The sequence below is a fragment of the Chelonoidis abingdonii genome, chromosome 7, assembly GCF_003597395.2.
Source record: "Chelonoidis abingdonii isolate Lonesome George chromosome 7, CheloAbing_2.0, whole genome shotgun sequence".
Lineage (NCBI taxonomy): Eukaryota > Metazoa > Chordata > Testudines > Testudinidae > Chelonoidis > Chelonoidis abingdonii.
Genome location: NC_133775.1, coordinates 104,096,758 through 104,121,598, shown reverse-complemented (window position 1 = coordinate 104,121,598; position 24,841 = coordinate 104,096,758). Strand labels below are relative to the sequence as shown.

General features: G+C 45.0%; 3 protein-coding genes across 8 annotated transcripts in view; 2 read left to right on the top strand and 1 right to left on the bottom strand.

The window, feature by feature from the left end:
• TBC1D9B (TBC1 domain family member 9B) overlaps positions 1–2,819 on the top strand; it is a 45,689-nt gene extending 42,870 nt beyond the window's left edge. For all 3 annotated transcript variants that reach the window (XM_032772251.2, XM_032772254.2, XM_032772253.2), the window contains one exon: positions 100–2,819. In XM_032772251.2, the coding sequence (XP_032628142.1) occupies positions 100–798 (699 nt within the window). In that variant the 3' untranslated portion in view covers positions 799–2,819. The remainder of the gene's footprint in view (positions 1–99) is intronic.
• A 3,295-nt stretch (positions 2,820–6,114) lies between these two features.
• Positions 6,115–17,071, top strand: MRNIP (MRN complex interacting protein). Its single transcript, XM_032772262.2, has 7 exons — positions 6,115–6,249; positions 9,258–9,317; positions 9,418–9,515; positions 10,647–10,719; positions 11,110–11,249; positions 11,500–11,602; positions 13,407–17,071. The coding sequence occupies exons 1-7, from the start codon at positions 6,190–6,192 to the stop codon at positions 14,079–14,081; spliced, it is 1,209 nt and encodes a 402-aa protein (XP_032628153.1). The 5' UTR covers positions 6,115–6,189; the 3' UTR covers positions 14,082–17,071.
• On the bottom strand, positions 15,472–24,291 carry SQSTM1 (sequestosome 1). 4 transcript variants are annotated; one of them, XM_032772255.1, is made up of 8 exons: positions 24,008–24,291; positions 21,076–21,171; positions 18,977–19,221; positions 18,641–18,809; positions 18,290–18,373; positions 17,162–17,409; positions 16,649–16,856; positions 15,472–15,775 (listed from the first exon to the last, which is right to left on the bottom strand). In XM_032772255.1, the coding sequence occupies exons 1-8, from the start codon at positions 24,186–24,188 to the stop codon at positions 15,618–15,620; spliced, it is 1,389 nt and encodes a 462-aa protein (XP_032628146.1). In that variant the 5' UTR covers positions 24,189–24,291; the 3' UTR covers positions 15,472–15,617. The 4 variants fall into 4 exon arrangements, with proteins under 4 accessions (XP_032628146.1, XP_032628148.1, XP_074924263.1 ...); XM_032772257.2 differs by having other exon boundaries at positions 19,103–19,221; XM_075068162.1 differs by having other exon boundaries at positions 19,103–19,206.
• Between the last annotated feature and the right edge of the window lie 550 nt (positions 24,292–24,841).

The following is a 24,841-nucleotide window of genomic DNA, read 5'->3' as shown; positions in this document are numbered from 1 at the left end:
TCATTGTTTCTTACTAGGTGGCTCATAGTTTCATCCACCATTGTAGAATTAGTGGAGGTTTCATAGTCTAACCTGTGGTTTCATTTTCTGTTTTTAAAGGAGCAGTTTATAGAGTTATGCAAGACCCTTTACAACATGTTCAGTGAGGACCCAGTGGAGCAAGAGCTGTATCATGCCATTGCCACTGTAGCCAGCCTCCTCCTACGAATTGGGGAGGTTGGAAAAAAGTTCTCCAACAGACCCATGAAGAAGACCGATGACTGCAAAGCAAATAATACCCAGGATGCTATGAGTGAAGAGGAGTCACCAATGTCTGAACACGGTCAAAATTCAGCAGTGGAGCAGCAACCCCAAGCTGACCCAGGAGACACAGCTTCTGGCAATATCCAGGCTGGAAAAACCCAGCAGGAAAAACAAACTCCAGGAGATGGGGATGGTGGAGAAGGACCAGGATCTCCTATACAGCTCTTGTCAGATGATGAAACCAAAGACGATATGTCCATGTCTTCCTACTCCATGGTCAGCACTGGTTCCTTGCAGTGTGAAGATATTGCAGATGACACAGTCCTGGTTGGTTGTGAAGCTAGCAGTTCAGGTGCAAGATATGGCAGCACCATTGACACTGACTGGTCTATCTCCTTTGAGCAGGTCTTGGCTTCCATGCTTACAGAGACAGCCCTGGTAAACTACTTTGAGAAGAAGGTTGACATTGGCCTGAAGATAAAGGAGCAGAAGAAAGTAGAGAGGCAGTTCAGCTCGTCCAGTGACTATGATCTCTCCTCCTCAGTGTCAGGCTGAACTCAAGGAAAGCAGTAATGTCTCAGATGATAAAGGGTGAGGCTATAGACATTGGGCAGATGGCAGGAGTTTTTTACCAAGACCAATAACTACACAACAACTGCAGTAGATTCTGCTGAATAAGTGGCTTGTCACAGTGGCTGTTTAACATAGACACCTCTCTGGAGACCCTGCTTGGTGGAATTAAGTTACATTCTCAAGAGCATGAAAGCTATTAGAACCTAATAGCCCCTAAGGCTTCCAATTACCACTGTAAATTATGCATGTCTGCCTCTGGGTATCTTTTTTTAATTAACTTTTATTTCAAAAATATCCACTCCATGCCCTGCCCTCATTTGCTGTAGGTTCCTGGGTAGTTTTGTACAAAAGATGCAGCCCAGCTTGAAACTCTGTACGTCTTTGGCTGCCACTCTGTGATCTAAGCAGTATGTCTAAGTGCTCTAGGTTCTTGGCCTACAAAATAGTCTTATTAGGTTCTTAGATACTGTGCTGTACCTTGTATTGCAATTGTGTCCCACTGATCCCAGCATCCGGAGATTTGAATGCAGCAGTTTCTCAGATCTGGAGGCTTCTATTGGATGTGATTTGCCATCCTAGTAGCATGTGGTTTTTCAGCATTTTACAAGAAAGTTTCATGTTTTCTAAGCCTCTGTTTTTAACACTTTGACGTAAGAAATTGGTGGTTTTGAATTGTGTCTGAAGCCACAAGCTCCTTGACATTGATGCATAAGAAGCAGTAGTGGTGTAATAGATGTTGGGTCTGCCAAGGGGTTAAATCATGGATACAGTGAGGAGGGAAGTCCTGAACTGGAAATCAACTTATTGGAGCCTAGTTGTTACAAGCTGTTGGTAGACAGATCTGTTTTTTTTTACTCTTGTTGCTTCTGACATTAGTTTGTTCACAACCTTTCTGTCATCACAGCCATTAGCTTTTAAAAGAAAAATATCTATGTAATTATATTGCCAGGAAATTATTTACTTCATTTTAATATACTAGTGATGGATCCAATTTTTAATAAGATCCATAGTAAATTTGTCATAAATCAGTCGAATATCAATGTATGATCCAGGTTTACAGAGCCCATGTCAATTACTCAATTATCACAGAGCAAATGTATCCCTTAGTAGAACCTTAGCAGATCAGTTTCTCACTATGGACAGGACCACAGCAGATCTGATCTGTATGAGGCAGAAAACTTACATGAGCACCTGGTGCCACTTGTGACTGTTCCTTGTAGCCTCTCTGAAGTACAGTGCTTTCCAGGAGCTTGTGCATCTCCAGGTTGCCTGTACAACAGGAGTTCAAAGAGCTGTTTACACCTCAGTCCTGAAAAGTAAAGCAGAAGCGGGAGGAAGGTTGTGGTGTTCTCCTCTCAGCCATCACTCTGATAGCTGAAATCTGAACAGACTAGCTCACCTGCAAGTTTAAAAGCTTATACAGCTGGAGGGAGTGCAGCTACAGATTACTCTCTGCAAATTAACTGTGGACCAGCGGAAAGTAGGTGCTCCATTTGGGAATGGTAACCACCCTGTGGGAGGGTCTCGCCTCCCAGGAAGTATTATCATTTCTTTTCATACAGACATGTTCATCTCATTACAAAAGCATCTGTGTTCCAGTGGCGTGTGCTTCACTGGCAGAGAGCGAGAATGTTGGCATGTGGCTGGTGCAGAGCCAGTACTGAGGGTGATCCACATTGGTGCCTCAGGCTGATGTTCAGAACAGATGGGGATGACAAAGACTGGAGCCAGCTTATGGATGTTCCCTAGTAAGGTACCATTTTATGCAATGTTCAGTGTTACTTCCTTTTGTGGTGGTCTCTCTGTATTCACATTCACATGATTATTTCTTAAGTCTCTGCCTCCTCTGTCATGTACCTCTGGAGAGCAGCTCTAGTAAAATTGCTTTTACTAATTCTTCAGTAATTTATTGTAATTTTTTTTAAGTACAGATAATACATGTGATTTTACATGGTCTATGTCTGATCTGTCATGTGCTCAATAAATGAACCAGAATACACACAGAGCCCTGGACTGGCTTTCATTTTATCAGCTGAACACTGCTTACTCTCAGGATGTCTGAGCATATTATTTTTCCTCACTCCATAGCTAGGTTGTATGTCTGTGATTGTTGCCCAAGGCAGTAGACCCAATGGCTGGCCCATGTCAGCTGACTCGGGCTCAGGGGTCTCGGGCTGTGGAGCTATAAAATTGCAGTGTACATGTTCTGACTCAAAGGAGCCTCCTGGGGGTGGGAGGAGAGTCCCAGTGTGAGAAGGGTTTCACTTTTCTCTCCCTATCCCTTCCACACAATTCCCATCTCCCTCACAGTGCCAGGAGACTGCAGTTGCACACAGATTAATCGCTATGGGGATGCAAAAACATGTCCCTTGTCTCTGGATTGCAGTGGTCACCTTTCATGGTCTGAGGCTTCTGTGGAAAAGCCTTTGCCAACTATTACAGCAGTCCTGGGGCACGGAACAACTTAAATATTTGTTTTTGGTTTTTATTGACTTAGGAATATTAATACATCAGATGTTTCCACATGGAAGCAAGCTTTTTGAGTTAAGCATACACCAAGAATTTTGGCAAATAATCCAGACGATACAATTTAGGGGGTGATTATTTTACAACTCCAAGGAACCACCATCAGGTATAAGAGATGCACTGTATTGTGCCAGACACTGTACGGACAAGTTACAAACGATGGTCCCTGTCCCAGAAAACTCACAAGTCTAGGTCTTGGACATACTTCAGAAGGTGAACAGAACAAACAAATAGGATGGGGTGGGTTGGGAGGACGTGATAACATGAAGAGCAGAAACACAAAAGTTGCAGTTTGCACTTGCCTAAGTCAGCCAGCAGTGATTTATATGTTTTAGGGCAGAAGTAGGTTTTAAGGAGGGACTTAAGAGGATAAAGTTCACATGTTTTGATGGGAAGATTTTCAATACACAGCTAGTGGCGTAGAAGAAAGTATGGAGGTGCCTTAAAGATGCATGGGCAATTGATGTTGGCATCAATGCAAGAGCAAAGATGGGGTAATTGACAGCTCAGTACTTTAGATCTGATAGGGTGGGCTACATGATAAAGGCAAGAATATCTAATACAGTAGAGCTAGCAAGCCAGGAAAGTCTGGTCAAAGAGAAGAGCCAGCAGCATTTTGAATGGACTTAGGAAAAATATAACTGGTATCAAACACAGAGAGGAGGAGATGGCAGCAATCAAGGGATGAGGAAAGGGCCTGATGCAAGACAGACAGAAGAGGCAGAGAGGAGAGATCAAGGCAGAACTTGTTGATTTTCTATTTGAATAGGTCAGAGATTCTGTGCAAAAAGGTTTTTGGACGCTTTTTGATACTTAGGCAAATTTATGGCTGATTTTTAGAAATAAAAAAAAAGTTTCTCTCCTGCCCTTCAGCCCCCTTACATTAAAAAAAACAAAAAAACAAAAAAAAAAAACAACTTCCAAAGTCACATGAAATAAGTTGCCAGCAACTCTGGGTGGCCTTATGGGCCCTCCAGCCCACTCCTGCTGGGTTTTCTCCTAAAACTGGAAATTCTAGTAATAACTCCTTGTAAGTACTATAGAAAGATTCCTTGTTGCCTATATCTATATTTAAGGATTTGATTGACCAAGGTGTACTCCTGTGTGATCTGAAATGGGGGAATAGAAGAGCTTAAAATCCTGAATATTTTTTTTCTCATTAAAATCTTTAAAATGTCAGCTGCTTCTATGAAACAAACACTTTCTGGGTACACAGATTCTGAGCATTTAAACTCCTAGTGTGCTCATGAGTAATAGAGGTCATTACATAGTGAGGAGGGGAAATAGCATTGAAACACCCACAAGTGGTTGTCTTCAAAAAAGCTGGGAGTGAGGAAGAGCTTGGGTGGAGAATTGATTAAAAAAGCAGATCTGGGAATTCTTGTAAAATTTACACCTACCAACCAACCGGCCTGGAGGAGAGACATGCTGGGATATGAAGGAAATTAATGTTGGGGTGCTGCTCTATGATGGGTTTCAAGATGCTGCAGCAGTACAAATACTAAAAAAAATAGCAAATAAACTTACTTTACTACTGACAACTGCATTTGAAAAGTCAAGGAGCTGTGCTAATAGTAAAGAAAAGCAGTTTTAAGAACTGCTTTTAGGAAGAAAATTGTACTGCTTAATCCCATAAAGTAACCAAACATCTAGAGGTCATTGGATTCATCAACACTGAACTGCATGGAATACTGCCTAATTACAAACTAAATCAGGAGTAGGCAACCTATGGCACGCATGCCGATTTTCAGTGGCACTCAAACTGCCCACATCCTGGCCACTGGTCTGGGGAACTCTGCATTTTAATTTAATTTTAAATAAAGCTTCTTAAATGTTTTAAAAAACATATTTACTTTACATGCAACAAATAGTTTAGTTATATATTATAGCCTTATAGAAGGACCTTCTAAAAATGTTAAAATGTATTACTGGCACGCCAAACCTTAAATCAGAGTGAATAAATGAAGATTTGGCACAGCACTTCTGAAAGGTTGCCGACCCCTGAACTAAATGGATGAAGAGAGAATCCATTTAGCCAAGCACTTGATACCCAGTGTCTCACATTATATACCCAAAAGCAAATGAAAGATCTGCTTGCTTGTGAACACTAAAATTTCTGGATGAACCTTGAAGCCTGAGTTGGGGAAGGCTTCTTGTGAGGTACCAAAGGTATCTGATTGATTACAGAATGGTAGAATTTAGGGCTAACCTAGAATAGGGCCAGTTAGTGCTAGGCCCTGTACAAAGTTAAACAGTCCCTGCCCCAAAGAGTGTCCAGTGAAAATAGATTAAAAGGCAGAGCGATGGCAAACATTAGAGTGGAGTTCAGTTTGGAGGATGTGCTGAGCAGAAAGGCATGGCAAGGAAGGGGAGTGGGTAAGAGCCATGGCAGGGGAAGGAAGGAGAAAGCATGCAGGGCAGCAGGAGCGGGGAAGAGGCGAACAGACACGGGGGCCTGGAGCAGCCAGCTGCTCTGATTCACATATCCGTGCTCTGAAGGAGGTAGAAGCATCAAGAGGCAGTTTTACAAACGGCATAGACCTGAGCAGTGAAAACGACCCTGCTTTCAAGCTGGTGTTTAGCTGCAGTCCCTCAGTCAGCCACTGGGCGGCATGGCAGTAAAGCGGGGAGACAGACGAGTACAAACAGAACAGCGCTGGGGAGCCGAGCTCAGCCCTCTCCTCCGCGCCGCCGCCAGGGGGCGGGGTTGGAGGACTGGACCACAGAGCGCCCAGCTGGCAGGGGGACGCTCTCTCCACCGGAAGTAGTGTGTGTGACCGGAAGCCGGGAGCGAACGGCGGGTGCTGGGGGCGGTTCGGCGCGCGCTGGAGGGGGCCGCTCCACAGGATGGGGCAACGGTTCCAGGTGCTGAGGTGCTTCTCCTGCGGCACCTTCCAGGTCCACCAGGTGGGACGGTTTGAGGGGGTCCTGCGGAGGGTTCTAGTGGGGGGTGGGGGCTGAGATCAGGGGTCGGTCCTTACTCCTGGGGGAATCCCCCCCCCAAAATTTAAAATTCTGCACACAACCTTATAAAATTACATGTTTTGTTTGTAAAACTTGTACAGTGCAATCAGACGAGTTTCAGTTAATCAGGTAATTCATTTCAAAATACCTGTCAGCAAGTTTGTCCGTAACAATACAGACAACGAAAAAAATGTTTTTTAACAGATTCCACACTAGGTATATTAATACTAGGATTGTCGAACAACTTAAATAATCACGGTTAGTCACATGATTAAAAAAATTAATTGTGGTTAACCATGTTAAATAGGGATAGAACACCGTTGCGTTTAACTTTTTGGATGTTTTCAGATATTGATTTCAATTACAAAACAGAAAACAAAGTGTACAGTGCTCATTTCATATTTATTTTTTATTACAATTTGTGCTATAAACAAAAGAAATAGTATTTTTCATTTCAGCTCATACAAGTACTGCAATACAATTTCTTTATCGTGAAGGTTGAACTTACAAATATACACTTATGTACAAAAAATAACTATACATAAGTAAAACAATGTAAAATTTTATAGCCTACAAGTCCACTCAGTCCTACAACTTGTTCAATCAGTTACTCAGATAAACACATTTGTTTAAATAGACCTATTTCAGAGAACTGGAAGGGACCGTGAAAGGTCATACAGTCCAGCCCCCTGCCTTCATTACCAGGACCAAGTACTGATTTTTGCCCCAGATCCCTAAGTGGCCCCCTCAAGGATTGAACTCACAATCCTGGCTTTAGCAGGCCAATGCTCAAACCACTGAACTATCCTCTCCCATTGTCAGGAGATAGTGCTACTGCTTCGTGTTTACAATGTCACCTGAAAGTAAGAACAGATGTTCTCATGGCACTGTTGTAGTCGGCGTCGCAAGATATTTACATGCCAGATGAGTTAAAGATTCATATGTCCCTTCATGCTTCAACCACCATTCTAGAGGACATGCGTCCATGCTAATGAGGGGTTTCTATAACGATCCAAAGCAGTGCTGTAGCTATCTTTAGAAATCTCACATTGTACCTTCTTTGCATTTTGTCAAATATGCAGTGAAAGTGTTCTTAAAATGAACAATGTGTGCTGAGTCATCATCCAAGACTACTATAACTTGAAATATATGGCAGAATGCGGGTAAAATGGAACTGGAGAAATACAACTCCCACAAGGAGTTCAGTCAGAGATTTAATTAACGCGTTATTTTTTTAACGAGCATCATCAGCATGGAAGCATGTCCTCTGGAACACTGGCTCAAACCTGAAGGGGCATACGAATGTTTAGCATATCTGGCACGTAAATACGTTGTGGTGCTGGCTACACAATGCCATGCGAAGGCCTGTTCTCACTTTCAGGTGACATTGTAAATAAGAAACTGGCAGCATTATCGCCCGTAAATGTAATAAACTTGTCTGTCTTAGTGATTGATTGAACAAGAAGTAGAACTGAGTAAACTTGTAGGCTATAAAGTTTTACATTGTTTTGTTTTTGAGTACAGTTACCTAACCAAAACATTTGTAAATTGCATTATGATATTGTCTTAGATTAATTGAAAAATACTATTTCGTTTTATCTTTTTTATAGTGCAAATCTTTGTAATAAAATAATATAAAGTGATCACTGTATACTTTGTATTGTGTGTTCTAATTGAAATCAATATATTTTATAGAAAAACATCTAAAAACATTTAATAAATTTAAATTGATATTCTGTTGTTTAACAATGCGATTAAAACTGTGATTAATCTCAATCTTTTTGAGTTAATTGTGTGAGTTAAGTGCAATAATTAGGGTTGTAGATTTTGAGTAATAATTATTTTAAACTACAATACAGTAGCTTATTTACTGCACCCTCAGAAGCAGTACAAAGGCTTGGGGAAGTCAGGGTAATGGAGGAGCTGAGGAAGAGGGAAGTAATTGCTGGGAAGGATCCTAGGAGTGAACCTGGAGAGTTGTTGGGTGTGGGTGGAAGAAGTATAGAACAGCTGGGGTTTTTGGGTGGGGGATTGTTAGGGAGTTGGGAGCCTCCCCCATGCAACTCTGGCTGACCCCTAGCCTCTCTTTCAGTCAGGCACATCCGCCCCCATCCCCATGTGTCCCTGCACACTTACTCAAGATGCCCCTTGTGTCACTCAGCTCTGCTCAGCTACTCCCGTCCCCTTGTGTCCCTGCAACCCCACTGAGCCGCCCCCGTTCCCTTGTGGCCTGCACCTATTCAGCCCCCCATTCCAGTCTATCCTCCTGCACTAACCCATCTGAACCCCAGTCTGTGACCCTCCCAGCAGCCCTGTGTGCCCCCCTCTGTCTGCCCACCCCATATCCCATGCCTCCTGACCTGGTCCCGCATGCAGAGCGCTGTGAGGAATGTAGCCTCTTCTCCCTGTTGCCTGCTGGCTGCAATGGCTGGTGAGCCAGCTCCCCTCTGTTCTGGTGCCAGAGCAGCCACTGGTGGGAGAAAGGTGTAACTGCAGTGCCTCTCCAACATAATGTATTTTCTGCAGAGGCAAGAAAAAAATCTGCAGGGAATGTGAATTCTGCGTGTTCGCAGTGGAGCGGAATTCCTCCAGGCATTGGTGCTTGGGGGAGGGAGAGATCTTGGCGTGGGGGTCCTGCATGGGACTCTGGCCTGGGGGGTGGTGAGGTCTTGGGTTCCAGGAGCGTTAGGGTGTGGGGTTGAGGTCTTGGGGGTGTCCTGCAGCGGCTCTGGCCAAGGGGGTTCTATAGGGGTGCTCTGGCCTCAGAGATCTGCAGGCGCTCAGGGATCTGACCGCCTGAAGGGAGACAAGCCGCAGCAGCCAGTGTTGGCCTGGAGCAGTACGGGTGGGTGATGTCTCCCTATGTGCTGGGCAGTTGGGGCCTGAAGGCGAATGGCATATCCCTGCTATTACACTCAGTGCTGATTGCTCTCCTCAAATCATTCTCTTAGGTTAAAAAGAGCAGAAAATGGAGCTGCAAAGTGTGTGGTGAGAAGCAGATGCTGCTAAAGGTGAGTGTAGGGAAACTGTTTCTTTGTGTCATGCTAGAGCTGGCACGAGGTCTTCTCTCCAGCATCTCAGCCTTCATCTCTGTCTTAATTTCCTTTTCAGGCCTATGGCCAAGGCTCTGGGTCTGACTGTAGACGCCATGTCCAAAAATTAAACTTGCTACGGGCTGGGATGGAGGTGGCAGCTGAGGAAACATCTTGGTAGAGTATTGAGTATTTCTTAACTGTTCCTTTATTTTAATATGCAAGTCTCAATGAATGCACTCAACATATCAGACCTCTCAATGGAAACTACCTACGCTGATCTCTGGAGGGAGTGATATTTTTACAGTTGCAAAGATGTGGAGCACAGTTGTGTCAAGCAGATCTTAGGGGCAAATGATCCATGGAACATATTGTCCTAACCTTGTGTTTTTACTAGAAGTCCTGTTGGGTAAGTTCAGTTGATAAATTGCACAAATTGTGTTTACATAGTTCACATGCAAAAATGCAGTGGATGATCTTTGAAACTGGCCCTTCTTGTTTACTTCCTGACGGACTGTGGGAGTGGTGACCTATTGCCGACGCTGTTAAGCAGTGTTGGAATAGTGCACGGGTGAGTCCCAGTACTGTCAGGTTGGGAGGCTAAATGAAAATCGCTACCTCATTTGCAGTGTTGGAATTCAAGTAGTTTCCATTAAGAATCAGTGGGTATTCCCTACTGCTAGTGCTGAGAGATTTGTTTAATGTCAGCAGCTTGGGTGTAATAGCCACTGTGCTGGAAAATCTGACTGGTTTTGTTTCCATCACCATAGAATTCAGTTGTGGGAGACTGATCTCAAACTTCCTAGCTGTCAGTAGAACCTTCTGCTAGTTTGCAGTAGTCAAAACTAGCTGAAGGATGTGTAGTGCTTCAGCATTAGGCTTTTCTATATTTTTCTGTGTGGGGAGGAAACGATTTCCGATCTCAATGGGCTCTAAGAAGAATTTGACTTTTTCCCTGATTAGTGTAGAATCTGTGGGGTTAAGCAGGCTGCCCTGAAAGACACACTCCCGTATCACTCATGATGATTAAAAATAAATGGGTCATTTGAGCATTGACAGTTGTAAAGGAGCCTTACTACTCTGACTGGGTAGGAGAAAGGAGTCCTTCCGCCAACCACCCAGTCCACTTGCAAATATCTGGGAAACAGGCTTTACGGTTTCCACTGGCAAATCCTATTGTTCGCATCTGCTGGTCTGTGGACTTGTTTTCCCACATATTTTTGTTCCTGCTCTCTGTCCTTGGTGCTAATGGTTAGGTGCATATAGATATAAGTCCTAGGAACCCTAGACCAACTCTTTTATTTGTAGGTGTCTAGAGGAACCAGTGAATAATGACAGAGAGAACACAGGGGTTCCACAGGACGAAAACGTGGGCAGGCAGGTAAGACACTATGAGACATATGGTATCTACAAACCTAAATCAACTGTGAAGTAGCAAAGAGGGTGCCATGTAGTGCAGTGCCCAGTGCTCCTCTACATTGTTCTGAAGGCTGTGTGCAAGCTATAAAACAAATGGAGAAACTAGCCTGTGAGTGGGGAGGCTCCAGGACAGTGTGTGAATGGAAAAAGATGTGTGGAAGCTCTGCTCCATGATGATGTTTTGGAACATAACCACTAATAGAGCTCAGTTTGGGATCTCTTCCCGTGAAGTGCTGAGCATACTCAATTCTTATTGAAGCCAATGAAAGTTAGGGCTTTTAGTATCTTTGTGGTGACTCCACCTGTGGGGGCTCCTTGGAGGAATCATTCTGAGTCATCTTCAACACTGTAGGAAGAAGACATGGAATTCATTCCCTTGGTCAGCCGGTGGAATAAGTATCTGCACAAGGACAGTGAAGATCAGGAGGAGGAGGTGTATACAGACAGAGAGCAGATGTACTCCCATAAAAGCAGCATTGTGGAAGAACAAAGGTGCAAAAATAACTTTTTCCATAATGCTTATTTTAGCTTGGTGGTGAGGATTTGTTGGGCAGTATTTTGGGCATGTTCACTGAACTTAGCTGAGGCTGCAGTGACCAATCCAAACTGATCTGAGGAATGTTGGGTACTTGGGGATGAAAACCTCACCTCTTGGCAGATCTGCACTTTTTTAATCTATGACATTTCCCATCTGAGCTAATCTAACATCTCTATAAATTCCCATCTTCTGCTCCCCCACTAGGAAACGCAAGACCAGCTTCTGCCACAACAATGCTCAGGAGTGCTTTGAGGAAAAGAGAATTTATGGGCTCCCTGGCCAAGCCAAGAAAGTCAAAACCTTTGAGGTATTTTGTTGCAGCAAATGCTTCCTACCTCTAAATTATTTTCTTTGGGCTTGTGTATGTGCTTCATTCAAAGGTTGTTGTAAGTCATTTCCTGTCCTTTCCCTCACCCTTCCTTGTAACCATCTGTTTCAGGGGAGGGGAGGAAGCAAGAGGACTAAATCTGCATGACAGTAGTTTATCTCTGAAGGTTATAGTTAGTCAAATATAGTGCTGTTTTTGTGTAAACTAACCCCCTCTGCCTGACTCTCCTGTCAGTACAGCATGCAGTGATTGCATGCTCCTCACCAGTAAGTTGGCTATAGCGTAGGGCTGCTGTCAAAATCTCCTGTTAGGTCAGCTACTCTACTGACTTTACCCTATTGACCTTGTATATTATGGTAATGGGGGGGACATGTAAGTATCCTAGCACTTCACAACCTTATGTATTTATCCCTTGTTCGGAATGGGGATGTGCTAACCATCCCCAGTTTACAAATGGGGAACTGAGAGACTAGGTGACTTGCCCAAGGTTACACAGGAAGTCTGTGGTGGAACATGGAATTGAATCTGCGTCTCCAAGTTCCCAGGCTAGCACTGGACTTGGCTGGCCTTCCTCACTGCTCCTGGTATCATGCTTTCCTTGATCTTGCCACAATTGGGCAGTGACTGCTTGTTGTATCAAGCAGTAACAGTATAGTGGGTGGCTCTGGCCCTGTTGTACAGGAGTCAGTCAGAGAGAGGGTGGTGATAACAAATATCAAGTTTGCCGAATATGCAGTCAGTGAAGAGATTTCACAAATAATTCTTTACTCTGCCCCTTTCTTAGTTCAGTTTCATTTGTCCTCTGGTTGAGAGAAGTGAAATACAACTTTGGTAAATAAAGAGCCAACCTCCAGCCCATAATTCTTACAAGCAGGCCTCCATTTTCAAACCAGGGATTGGATGAAACTGCACCCTGGACAGCTGGCTAAAGAAGAGTTGCTGAGCTACACCCAAACACCAGATATCCTGGTTTTCTGAGCTTTCCCAGTCTGAGCCCTGGTTGTAAACAATTTTATACCAGTATATTTTAGTTAGCAATGTGAATTTTTTTTAAGCAAAATAATGAAATCAGCATAACTGCTAGTGTGGACCCCAGTTTACCAGGTGCAGCTTATTTCCTCGTTGAGGGGAGGAGAAAGAGGCTGGAGATGGGAGACCCAGGTTCAGTGTCCTGCTCCGCTAGACTTCCTATGGTACCTTGGGGTAAGTCACTTAGTGTCCTTGTTCTCCAGCTGTAAAATGGGGATAATAGCAGTGCCCTGACCCTGGGGATATTATGAGGGTAAATACATTAAAGATTGAGAGGCACTCAGATACTACAGTGATGGGGCAAGATGAATACCTAGAAAGATAATGCAGAGACAGCCCAATAGAGGTCAGGAAATCAAACCAGCAGGGTTCCCCTTTCATCTGCATATTTAGGATTATATGCTGGTGACTAATTAAGTGATGTGTATTTTTATGATCTTTGTGTAAGTGAAATGAAATATTTGGATATACTCAACCTCTAGTGAAACACAATTTCAAAACACCTCCTATTCTTTGGACAGTAGAGCTGACCTGGGCAGAGTGGGTTCTGCTTCATGACTGTTCTTTTTCACCATACGTCAGAATAGCTGGCTCTGTACCAATTTCACCTCTCACTGGAAAGTGAAGTGATGAGGAATAGTAGTGAGGCTGGTTGGAAGAACAGGATTACTACTTGTCAGTTCTGTGTTCACCAGGCTCACTGTAGTTAGGCTTTAGCACCAGCAAGCACAGCCCTTTTGTTTTCTTGTTACAGAGCAGGAAAGATTCAACAACGGTAGCTGACCAGGACGGTGGAGATTATATATGTAACCGTGTTGTGGTTCCTGCTATCAATGAGTTTTGGGTACCTGAGAATACACAAACTCCAGAGTCAGCTAATGTCTCCATGTCCAAGTGGGAAAAATTTCTCCCGTCTCCCAGCAGCTGTAATAATGGTAACATAACCCCTGCAGCACAGAAGAGCAGTTGGAAGTTAGATACACAGAGGGCCTCTGCAGGAAACTTTCTAATGCCGGATGAATATCCACAGCAGAAGGAAGATTCTGAATCTCCAGGCCCAGGTGCCCAAACTGAAAAGAGCTTCACCAACAGTAAGCAAACTGCACAGAAATATGCTTCAAAGCTTCATAGCACCACACTGGCTGCCAGGGGGCAGACTGCCTTTGATGTCAGCCATGCAGTTACTGGGGGTATGCTTTCTGGAAAATATAAGGACTGCCTGAGTAGGGCAGGGTCTGGTGTTGCAGAGAACAATGAAGGCAGCTTATGCTTGGCAGGCACTGTGATGCCAGCAAACTATTTATCCAAGGATGCTGTGACCTTTACTTCTACAGATCCTTTTGCTAGCTCTAGTGGGGTGTCTCAGCGTCGTACTGCTCCAAGTAGCAGCTTCTTTTGCACAGATGATGATTTTGATGATGATCTTTGAAAAGTTCCAGGCTCTGCACTTTGACTTTCTTGCCCCGGTCCCTGTTGATGTCCCTAGTTTAACAACTATAGCTGCCTATTGAATGTTACTGGGAAGGACAGAATCTCAATTCCTCACCTTCTTCCAAAGTTAGAATTAACATGGAATGAATTTCCTGAGGGAAATATCCATGACCTTTCTCTGACATTTCTGTTTGAAGAAGAAAAACTGACCTGAGATTTTTTCCTTTCAGGTAACTGACTGTTCAGAGCAATTACTGTGCGGTTTTACTGTTCACAAGTAACAAACAGATTTTGTTTTCAATATAATAGGTTCCTCTAGTAGTGCCTTGTATGCTCCTAGCAGGTGTGTTTGAGGAGGAAGTTGAAAGGTGGGCTCTTGCCTAGCCATAAGCATTAGCTGTGCTTTTCCCCATACTGCCAGAGGCAAAGCCCTGCTGCTGCATAACTGTCACTGGCTGTAGTGTTGCTTAGGAGAGCCAGTACTTCACTAAGTGCACTGCTAGTCCCTGCTGAGGGAGGCCTGGGTGTTTCTCCCCTCTTGTATAGGCAATCTAATGTTTTGAAAAGTTAATTCCAGAGACACATGAAGTAAGTGCTTCTGTGTTATTACCCCAATTGCTGCTCTTCCATTACAAATTAACAAAGAGAACGTGTGTGCAGAAACAGCCTCAGGTTCTACCACACTTCTCTACAACTCAAGTAGGAGCCCTCACTCCTGCATTGACTGTTTTAATTGTAGGGCAGACATGATTCAAGCTAGTCATTCCTAGGGGGGAGCGAGGAATTTATTAAGTGAGTGGGAAGTGTAGCTATTCTCTCCAAGGGCTTGGAATTTGCTTCAGGACTAGTAGGTGCTATTGAGTTGCTGGCAAAATAAGGCAAGAACCCTCCTCTGATACTTGTGTTAAACAGATACACTAAGGTAGAGGGTTGCTAGAGCCCTGAGAGCTGAAGCTGGGTAGTCTAGGGATCTCTGTGTATGAGACAGCCTCCTAAGTGTAAGCTTCTGCTAATCCAGGGCTGCTGCATGTTCTGGAGTAGGTGCTACCACACTTGTCTACTCTCTAAAGAGAAGTTAATCCTACTCTCTTCTAGAACTCTTGTCCACCACTCCTTATCTACAATTAGATCAAGCACCCAGCACTGCTGTAGGTACAGAATAGTTGCTGTAGCATGAGACTCAGTTCCTGTCTCAGCAACAGTCACAGCTTCTAGAGACCATTGATTAACTTCTTTACTTTGCCCAAGACATTGAGTTCTTCCAGGTTAGGTATTCTTCCTAAACTAAATTCCAGCCAAGATGTATTAGTGTGTTGCACTTTGTCCCTGGAGTGGCTAGGTTACCATGCCGATTTTGAAGTTGAGTAATATGATATTTCACAAACAAATAAAATATTTCCTGTCTTTATTCCCCCCCCCCACATGGAAATAGACAGACAGTGACACCTCTGATAGGGAGACATGCATCAGTGTAGAACTGCTGTTCAATTTTTCATCAGTTCACAGAAGAGTGCTCTAGCCTATACAAATGCCATTAGGAACGAGGTGGTTGCTTGGAATACTGGATAGTATCAAGTGCTGCCCCAATGTCATATTTCTTTGCCTGTAGGAGACGGGTCAGCCATCCACCATCATCAGAGAAACCCATGGAGAGCATCTGAGACAGAGATTCAATCAGGCGGGGGTCTGCTTCTGTTAAATCAAGAGTTGAGTACAGAGTGGGATTACAGTTTAACAAAACACAACAAGAAGCTGATGGAACTTGTTCTGTACCCACATAACAGCAATCATACTGTATTGTACAGCTAGTTACTGATCAAGGCTATATCCTTTCACCTGGTTTCCTCCAGAACTTAATTCTTGATGGCATGTAGTTCAACAGCACATGCCTTATTGTAAATGCACGATCAAACTTGACTCTAGCCATTCTTCATGTGAAGATGCTGGAAATCAGGCAGTAGCTATTATGGCCCAGATTCCATTACTGGCTCACTCTAGAAAGGGTGATCTTACTCTTCTGAACTGCTCCTTAATGTCTCTGCCCTTAAGAAATGCTGTCCTTGCTTTGTTAATTGACTGCTTTTTTCAAGTTGGCTGAATGAACCATAGTTTAATTAGCTAACTGCTTATAGTTAGTGGTGGAATATCCTTCCTAAGAGTCTTTTACTTGCACCCCCCGCCCCCGGCCCCAAATGTAATTGACTAATTCCCCATAAATCTTGGGTGTTTTCCAATTTTATTTAGTACATCTGACAGCAGTGGTCAGTTTGACTAGCAATTTTTCATACAAACTGAAATGAGGTGAAAGTGACAAGCTCCATGTCATCCAGGGCAATACAGAAACACACACCCTGAAGTTAACTAGCTTCTACCACCACTCCAATGAAATGCTGCAAGAGATGGCAACAAAGTAGTCTTAGATGTAGTTTAGCCATAGACAAGGTTTTCTGCTCTGTTCTTACAACCCATATGATGGACAGTGTTAAGGTCTTTCTGCTAGCAACCCAAGAAAGATTAGGCTTCATTGGAAAGGGACAAGTGGTTGACCAAAATACAGCTACTCACCTGGTGGGAGATGCGGATAGAGTGCAGCTTCTCGCAGTCCTGTAGGTCCTGGTCTAGGGGGAACCTGAAATGGGTCTAAAGAGCTAGGACCCTGTATCTCTGGAATTTGGAGAGACTGCAGTTCACCTGTGGAGGGATCCACTTCTTTTGAAGTTAAGTGGGTCCAGTCCTCATCACCCCCTGCAGAACTACTGGATTCACCCTGTTCCTGTAAGTATAAAGAAAAAGGAGCCAATGTCTTGCACAATTCTCCAGAGTAATAGCAGAGCCTGCATCCTATCTACCATCAACATGAAACAGGTTCATTCCTTTCCCTTAGTGAGAGGAGTTTATGGGTTTGAATGCTAAGATCCCAAAAGAAGTAGCTACTCCCAGGTCTATCTACACTGATTTGTGCTATTAAAATCCATTCCAATGATGCTACTTAGCCTTAACTGGTTCTTACTACTATAAACTGTGCCTAACAGCAAAAAGGAACTTGTCATGTCTCATCTAGTAAAGGAATTTACATACCTGCAACAAGAAATTGCTGTCTTCCATATCTGTGGAAGGAGGCTCTATCACCATCTCCTGCATCTGCTCGGTAATAGAATCTTCTCTCTCAGTGAGAGGTTCTTTACTACTCCCTTCTGGCAGGGTCTGGCCATTCTGGCTAGTGGAACTGCCTCCAGGCTCAGAATCACTGTTCTGTGAACTTGGACAAGGGGGAGTCACTTTGCTTTTTTGTCCCCCATGTTCCACATCAATATCTACTTCAATGCCTAGGAAAACAGTTGAGGGGGAGAAGAGTCAGTACACTTGTCTCCAGCGTACAGTCCTGGAAGTTCCTTCAGTGATCTCACATTAATCCGAGTTATTTTAAATGGGGAGGGGGAATGGAGAGAGAGGAGAGGAGACCGTTCTGTTTTCATCTACAACTTCACATCCCTTCCGGGATACTTCAAGGTAGAAGTCTAGCACTTGGTGCCAAATTGAGCACCAACTCGGTGCACATTTTCATGTATACTGTTGTACACATGCTTTATCTCCTCATGTCAAAGTGCTGCTCACTACATTTAGAGCAGGGGTTGGCCACCTTTCAGAGGTGGTGTGCTGAGTCTTCAGTTATTCACTTTAAGGTTGTGTGTGCCAGTAATACATTATATATTAGATTTTTCAAAAGACCTTCTAAACACTAAACTATTGTATGTAAAGTAAATAAGGTTTTTAAAGTGTTTAAGAAGCTTAAATTAAATTAAAATGCTGAGCTCCCTGGACCAGCAGCCAGGACCTGGGCAGTGAGAGGGCCAGTGAAAAATCAGCTCGCGTGCCACTGGTTGTCTACCCCTGATTTAGAGGATGACGGAGGGTACTATTTACACTCACAAGAGCCAGATGAGTCACCACTGATTCTTCCCAGTTAAATACTGACATTCCACAGTAAAGTAGCATATGCCTCATCTTTTGCTTCAGTCTGAAGAATGACACTCAATGTCTCTAGTATGTTTGTTGGAGAACAGACCACATCTCAGTGAAGGAGAAGTGGAGTGGCCAGAAATGGCTCAGGTCTCCTGTGAGGCAGAATTAGGCTACTGATCCTGTTAATACAAGCTATGGTAAAATGCTGGATTTGGGATAGCAGATTGAAAAAAAGTCACTTACCAAGAGGACTCAGCATGGCTGCAACACTCTCCCCAACATTCTTTAAAAAGGTGACATTGTCCTGCGGCTGACTGTTAAAGGCGTCTTTAAAAGAAAAAAATCACTACATGTTAACAAAAATTAAGAGTACATTGTGCATCTATTCTTTCCAAGTTCAAAGAGGAATTTTGGTAATTCTACCAGACAATCCAATCATACCCCCACCTTCAAGAGTCATTACGTTTCAGCAAATCTAGTTTAAAAATACATAAAAAGTATAAAAAACTTAAGACTCCATTTTTAGTATATGTGCTGCCGAAAGCGATCAGTTATTCTACCTTGAATACTTTGACCAAGTCATTCCATCCTTACCTTGCTCAGGGTTTGGATTTTCGGGTGCAGCACTGCCTTGTGCCTGCCCAGAGTCCTGCTCAGAGTTTCCACAAGGAGTGGCAGGGCCAGGGTGCCCCCAGCCATGTATCCATGCAAAGGGTGGAACCCCATGTCTCATCTTACGAAGCCAGCGACCTCTAGGAAACCACTGCGGGGGAGGGAAGAAAGTTACATGAGTCCACATATTTAGACAGACTATTTTAAGTATAAGCCACAAGATACGCTGTCTGCCATCTACAGTTTTACATTTAGCTGTCCTCTACAGATTCCCCTCTAGACCAGCCTTGCCCCATGCTAGAAGTTAGTTTTGCTCACCTCAAATGGATTAGGCAGCGGGCTTTGAAACATGATCATGTTGTGCTCCTTGTGGATGCCTTTCCCCTCACAGGTGCTGCATAGGTCATAGTCTGGGCAAATAGTGCATTTGAATCGAGCACCTACCACTGGTCCTTCACAGCCATCACAGATCACATTGGGGTGCACCACATTGGGGGGACGCTCCTGGTTGCACTGTGAACGGTGCTCACGTCTGCACTCCTTTTTCTCTAAAAAGGAAATGCCTTTATAGTGCAAAGGAAACAGGCAGATTGCCATTTTAAGTATTTAAAGGAATATGATGGGTTGGAAGTTTCTATTCATGTATTTTAGTACATAATGTGCACGCTCTAGCTTCTGTCACTGAAGCCTTACTAATCAGAGGTGCCCATGATGCCTACTTATGCACAGGAATCATATTGAATAGGATTCTAAGTGGAAAGTGATGGAAGGAGCTGTCTGCACTATGCTAGTTTAAGAATCCCGGCATTAGTGTGTATGCATGTTACTTACTATACTGTTTAGAGGTTACAGAAACAAACTGGATTTTAGGGGATTACTACCTCTGAAATAGATGAGCATTTGTTTGAGTCACATTCCCAATTAATTTAATTGGGAGGTATAAGGCATCAGTCTTCAAGTCATTATTTTTAGAGTAGTGGAAAGTTCTCCATTTGCTTTAATCTTTCCATTAGCTTATCTGCACTCAGGCAAGAGCGCTGCTTTTAAAATTTAAGTGTAGTCCTAGTTTTAGCAGGTTATGCGATTCCCTCCCGAGTCTGGCAAATTTTTAGAGCTCCATCTTAGACTACTGCATTAGAGGTTTGGCTTAGACAAGAATTGATACTCTTGCCCTCAACTTTTGCTGCATACCACAACCTCAAGTCTGTAAGAGCAATTTTTTTTGGTATTTTTCCTCTTCCTACATTAGTCAAGATACTGCCTCTAAAGTCATATGCAAGAAAAAGCCAGCATAGATCTGGATCAGAGTATGATATTGAGACCAGTCTAGTCAATAGCTCCTAACTAGTTCTCATGTGAATGGGTATTAAAACAAACACGCAAGAGTCTTAAAATAAGAGGAGTGCTTTGAATATATTGCAATTGCTAGTGTCCCGCTCTTAAAATCAGAGCCAAATGTCAGCAATGCCCCTCAAGTGTTATGGGCCAGCTTTTCCAGATTGGATTTTTACAGTTTTGCTCATCAGTCCAGTGCAAGAATCATTAGAGGACTGGTCCTCAGAACTAAGTTGTGCATTAAGGAAGTAGTTTCACACCCCATACCTCTGCTTGAGAAACAGATTGTGTTTACATTAAGGCTGAGAGTGGGTAACTATTTCCCCCCACTTCATCAGCCTTATAACTTCCAGTCTATTCCATTCCTTAACTTGTACCATTGCCACTACAGAGATCCATCAAGTTTGTGCCCCATTGTTGCAGGCATCATGCAAACATCAATATAAACACTTTCCAGAGAAGTAAGAGAAAACAAGCAGGTTTAACAGATAGGATGGGAGGGACTAGAAGCAGTGATCTGTAAATCTGCAAACTGTGCACGTGTCAAGTCTTTGAAGCTATGTGAGCACTGACTAACCATCAGAGTGCTACTATGAGGTATGTTAAAATGCTAGTAAAAACCAGAGAGGAGTACTGAATGACTCATGATTAAGAATGAAACCTAACACCCCTTCTCACTGGTGGATAGTGCTAGCGAAGGTCCAGCCATGTTATTTTTTTCTTAAAGTAACTATCCAATAGTGTGAATTTTGTAGTACAGTAGAATCTGACAGTGGATTTGCTAGTTTATTCCCTGCTCAGCAAAATGGAATAGAGTTCCTCCAAGCCCATAAACACCCTTTATGCTTTGTTAACCTTACCCTCAAGGGACCCATATCACTGTGCCATCCTTGTAGCAAAGGAGGGCAAGCATGGTTCCTTGCCTATTGCTCCTGAAGCAGCCAGTGTGTGATACAGAGTACCCGAGGAAGGGTGAGCTCTGAGTACTACCTCTGCCATACTCAGTAACTCATGACAGAAGCACAAGGCCAACCATGCGTCTCTTGGCGGTGGTATAGAAGCTGTCAAGACCAAAATGTTACCTTTGATGTAAATACGAAAAATGCCATCCTTCACATATGGCAATGCCATCTTGAGTTCTTCATCACTGGAGAAGGCAATCATGTCTCCATCTTCATCTGGAGAAAACAGATTAATAAACTGGATAGAAGTGATAATCAGAAAGAGATGCAGGTAAACCTTGTTTTCATACAGTGACTTATGCTCAGTAGTCTTTAGTATTTTGCTAAGAATGGATACTAACAATCAAGCAACACCACACTGCTTTGAATGTTAGAATCTTTTAAAGTAAAGAGGGAATAAAAGTGTTGATTATCTACCCTCACCTCACCAATGGCCCTTGGTTCTTACTCTCAGAGCCCAGATTAGGCAAAAGAGGACAGTAAAACCAGTTCCAGTAAAAGCTTTGTTATCTGTCATGTTGGGGAAATGCGGGGGTACTAGTAAATCAAAAATTTCAGTTAACTAAGAGGGAGGGAGTTTGGGGGCAGGAGGCAGCTTGGGGCAGGAGATTGGGGTGCAGGAGGAACTCTGGGGTGCTGGATCCAGGCCACACTCACCTTGGGGGGCTCCCCACAAGCAGCAGCCTATTCTTTCCGCTCCTAGGCGGAGGCACAGTAGGCAGCTCTGCCTCTGCCCATAGGTGCCACCCCACAACTCTCATGGGCCATGGGTCCCAGCTAATGGGCACTGAAGAGCCAGTGCTCAGGACAGGGGCTCTGTGCAGAGCTGCCTAGCCACACCTCTGCCTAGGAGCAGCCAGGACATGTCACTTGTGGGCAATCACCCAAGGTGAGCACTGCCTGAATCCAGCACCCCAAAGCCCTTCTTATGCCCCAACCTCTTGCCCCAAGCCCCTTCCTGCACTCGAACTCCCTCTCAGAGCCTGTGCTCCCTCCTGCACTCCAAACCCCTTGTGGCCGCTCCTCTGTCTAAGAGCAGCGGAGATATGTCGCTGCTTCTGTGGCGCCACATGGAACCAGGTATGGAGTCAACCGGACTATAAACTAGACTTTCAATGAAGATCAGAAATGACGGTTTATAGAGCTTTCTGGTTGATAAAGTGCCAAATAAAACAGCTTTTACTGTGCTTAGACCTAAAGTTTGACCTACTTGACTATATACTGTTGTAGCCAAGTCAGTCCCAGGTTATAAGGACCAACTTCTGTTGGTGAGACACACAAGCTTTCAAAAGCTCTGTCACCAACAGAAGTTGGTCCAATGAAAGGTATTACCTCACCCACCCTGCCTCCCTACTTGAGAGTACCGTACCAAACGAACTACAGAAGTATCTTCTGTTTACACACCCACCACACTGGTATAGTTTTAAAGACACACACTGCAGCAATAGTTGTATTTAAATAACTCTCATTGTGTCTGCAGTACTACATTGCCACAGCAGCAACTCTCAGGAAGAAGCTAGGTTGCAGAACTGTATGTGTTCTTAAGAACTGGCAGTGGTGGGAACGGAGAAAAATCTTACAAGGAAGCAATTTCACAATAAACAAGTTAATCATCTGAAGAAAACAGGCTTCTGAGTGTAAGATACTTAAGAACTAAATAGTTAGCACTGAAATATATGTTGCTCTTTGATCAGCATAAAGTCCCTGTATGAATAATACTTTAAAGGAAGTTTGATATCTCAGAGAGAAGTGGGCAAGTCTCCTCAATGTTTTGCCAACTTGCTAAGAGCTGGTCTAGAGACTAAAGACACTGATAAAGTGTGAGAAGGATACTGTGTGAACTGAACTTCAATTCATGTTAGTGAAGGGTTGACAGAACAGCAGCAAGATCTTTTCCTTCTGTATTTGAGCTAAGACAAGTCTCATTTTATGTACTTTCCTTCTAAGGCTGGTCTTCACTCACAGTGCTAAAACAGTGCAGCTATGCCATTGCAGCACTTTAGTGAAGACGCTACTATATTCCCATCAGCACGGTTAATCCACCTCCCTGAGAAATGGTAGCTATGTCAACAGTCCACATAAGGCTGTCCACACATGGGGAAGGGATGGAGTGTCAGATCAGTATAACCAAGTGCCTCAGGGGTGGAAATCCACACCCCTGAGCAATGCAGTTATAAGGACATACGTTTGTAGTGTAGACCAAGCCTTAGTGTGACCAGACAAGTGTGAAAAGTCAGGACAGAGGGTGGGAGGTAACAGGAATCTACATAAGAAAGACCCAAAAAAATCAGGACTGTCCCTATAAAATCAGGACATCTGGCCACCATACCAAGCCTTAAGCATTTACACAGGTACAAAAAAAGCTTATGGAACTTGCGTAAGGAAGTTCAGCTCTTAAGGCAAGACTGTGGCACAAAGCACTGTCCCAAGAGCCATCTGATGTGCCTGTTTTCCTTCAGGGGGGGCAGCTCGTATCAGATAGAAATTATATCAAGCTCCTAGTGACATACAGTGGTGTCCTCCCGTCCTCTCTGAGACAGGGAACCGAGATTAGAACTTACAAACCGCTCGTTTGTCAAGAAGCCTGTGAAGTTTCGTTACTGCGCGTGCGATCTCTGCTGAAAACAGAGCCTGACAAGCCACGCCCCGGGCCTAAGATCAGCTGAGCCGCCGCGGGGAGTGGAGTGTAGACATACCCGAAGTCACGCCAGCGAGTCAGCTGAGCCCCCGGGGTTACTGTTCTCTCACAAGCACTCGCTAAGGTGGGACCAAACGGGGGGGGGGGGGGAAATAAAGGCCTTTCTGCCCCCATCAGAGACCTCAGCGGTCTCGAGACAAGCCTCCCGCGCTCAGGGTAGTTCGGCGGGCCCAGCCCGGAGCGCGGAAGCAGCCCGCTCCGGGCAGCGGCGGCCCCAAGACGAACCCTTCAGGTGTCCCTCCGTCGCCTCCTGTCACCACACCGGAGACCCCGGGCCTCGGTCACTAGGATCCACCCCCGACACTCCCCTGGAGACACCCCCCCCAGCGCCGGTCACCCCCGCGGGGCGCTCACCCTTGTAATTCATCTGGAAGGCGCCGGGGGCCGCGCCGGCCCGCAGCAGCCCAGGGAAGATCTCGCAGATCTTGTCGCGGACGGCCTGGTAGCGGGCGGGCGGCGCGAGGGCGAAGCGGCGGATCTCGCGGACCGTCTCCTCCTTGCCCAGCAGGTAGGCCTTCACCGTCAGCGCGGCCATGGCGGGGCTGTGGCGCAGCACGAATTGGCGGCGGGGAGGCGGCAGCAGCTGCTGAACCTGTGTCGAGAGCGCGGCTCGGAGCCGTGAGCTCCCTCCAGCCGCCTTATACCCCGGTGGCGGGAGGCCGGGCCTGAGCCGGGAAAGTCCCCACCCCTCAGCCCCGCTAGGGGGAAGGCAGGGCGGGACCCAGCGCGACTCGGGCACCTTCTCAGCGCCCGGGCTCGGCTCCAGGGCTTGAACCTGAGGAGCCGGCCCGGGGGGGGGGGGGGGGGTCTGACGCCTGAGGAGACGAGGGTCTAGATCGGAGGGGTCTGGACTCGGGAGCCTGAGCAGACGGGGGTCTAGATCGGAGGGGTCTGGACTCGGGAGCCTGAGCAGACGAGGGTCTAGATCGGAGGAGTCTGGACTCGGGAGCCTGAGCAGACGAGGGTCTAGGTCGGAGGGGTCTGGACTCTGGAGACTGGGGCAGGGGAGGGGGCTGGCGAGTGAAAAGAGAGTAGGGGAGGACAGGCTGCTAGAGCCTGGCATGGGGGCTGGGGGCTGAGGAGAGGGAAGTATTTCGCTCTGGGTACTGGGAGGAAGTGATACCCTATCCCGAGTGGGTGGTGACAGCCCGCAGGGAACTCGCCTTGTCAAAGCCATAGGTAACCGTG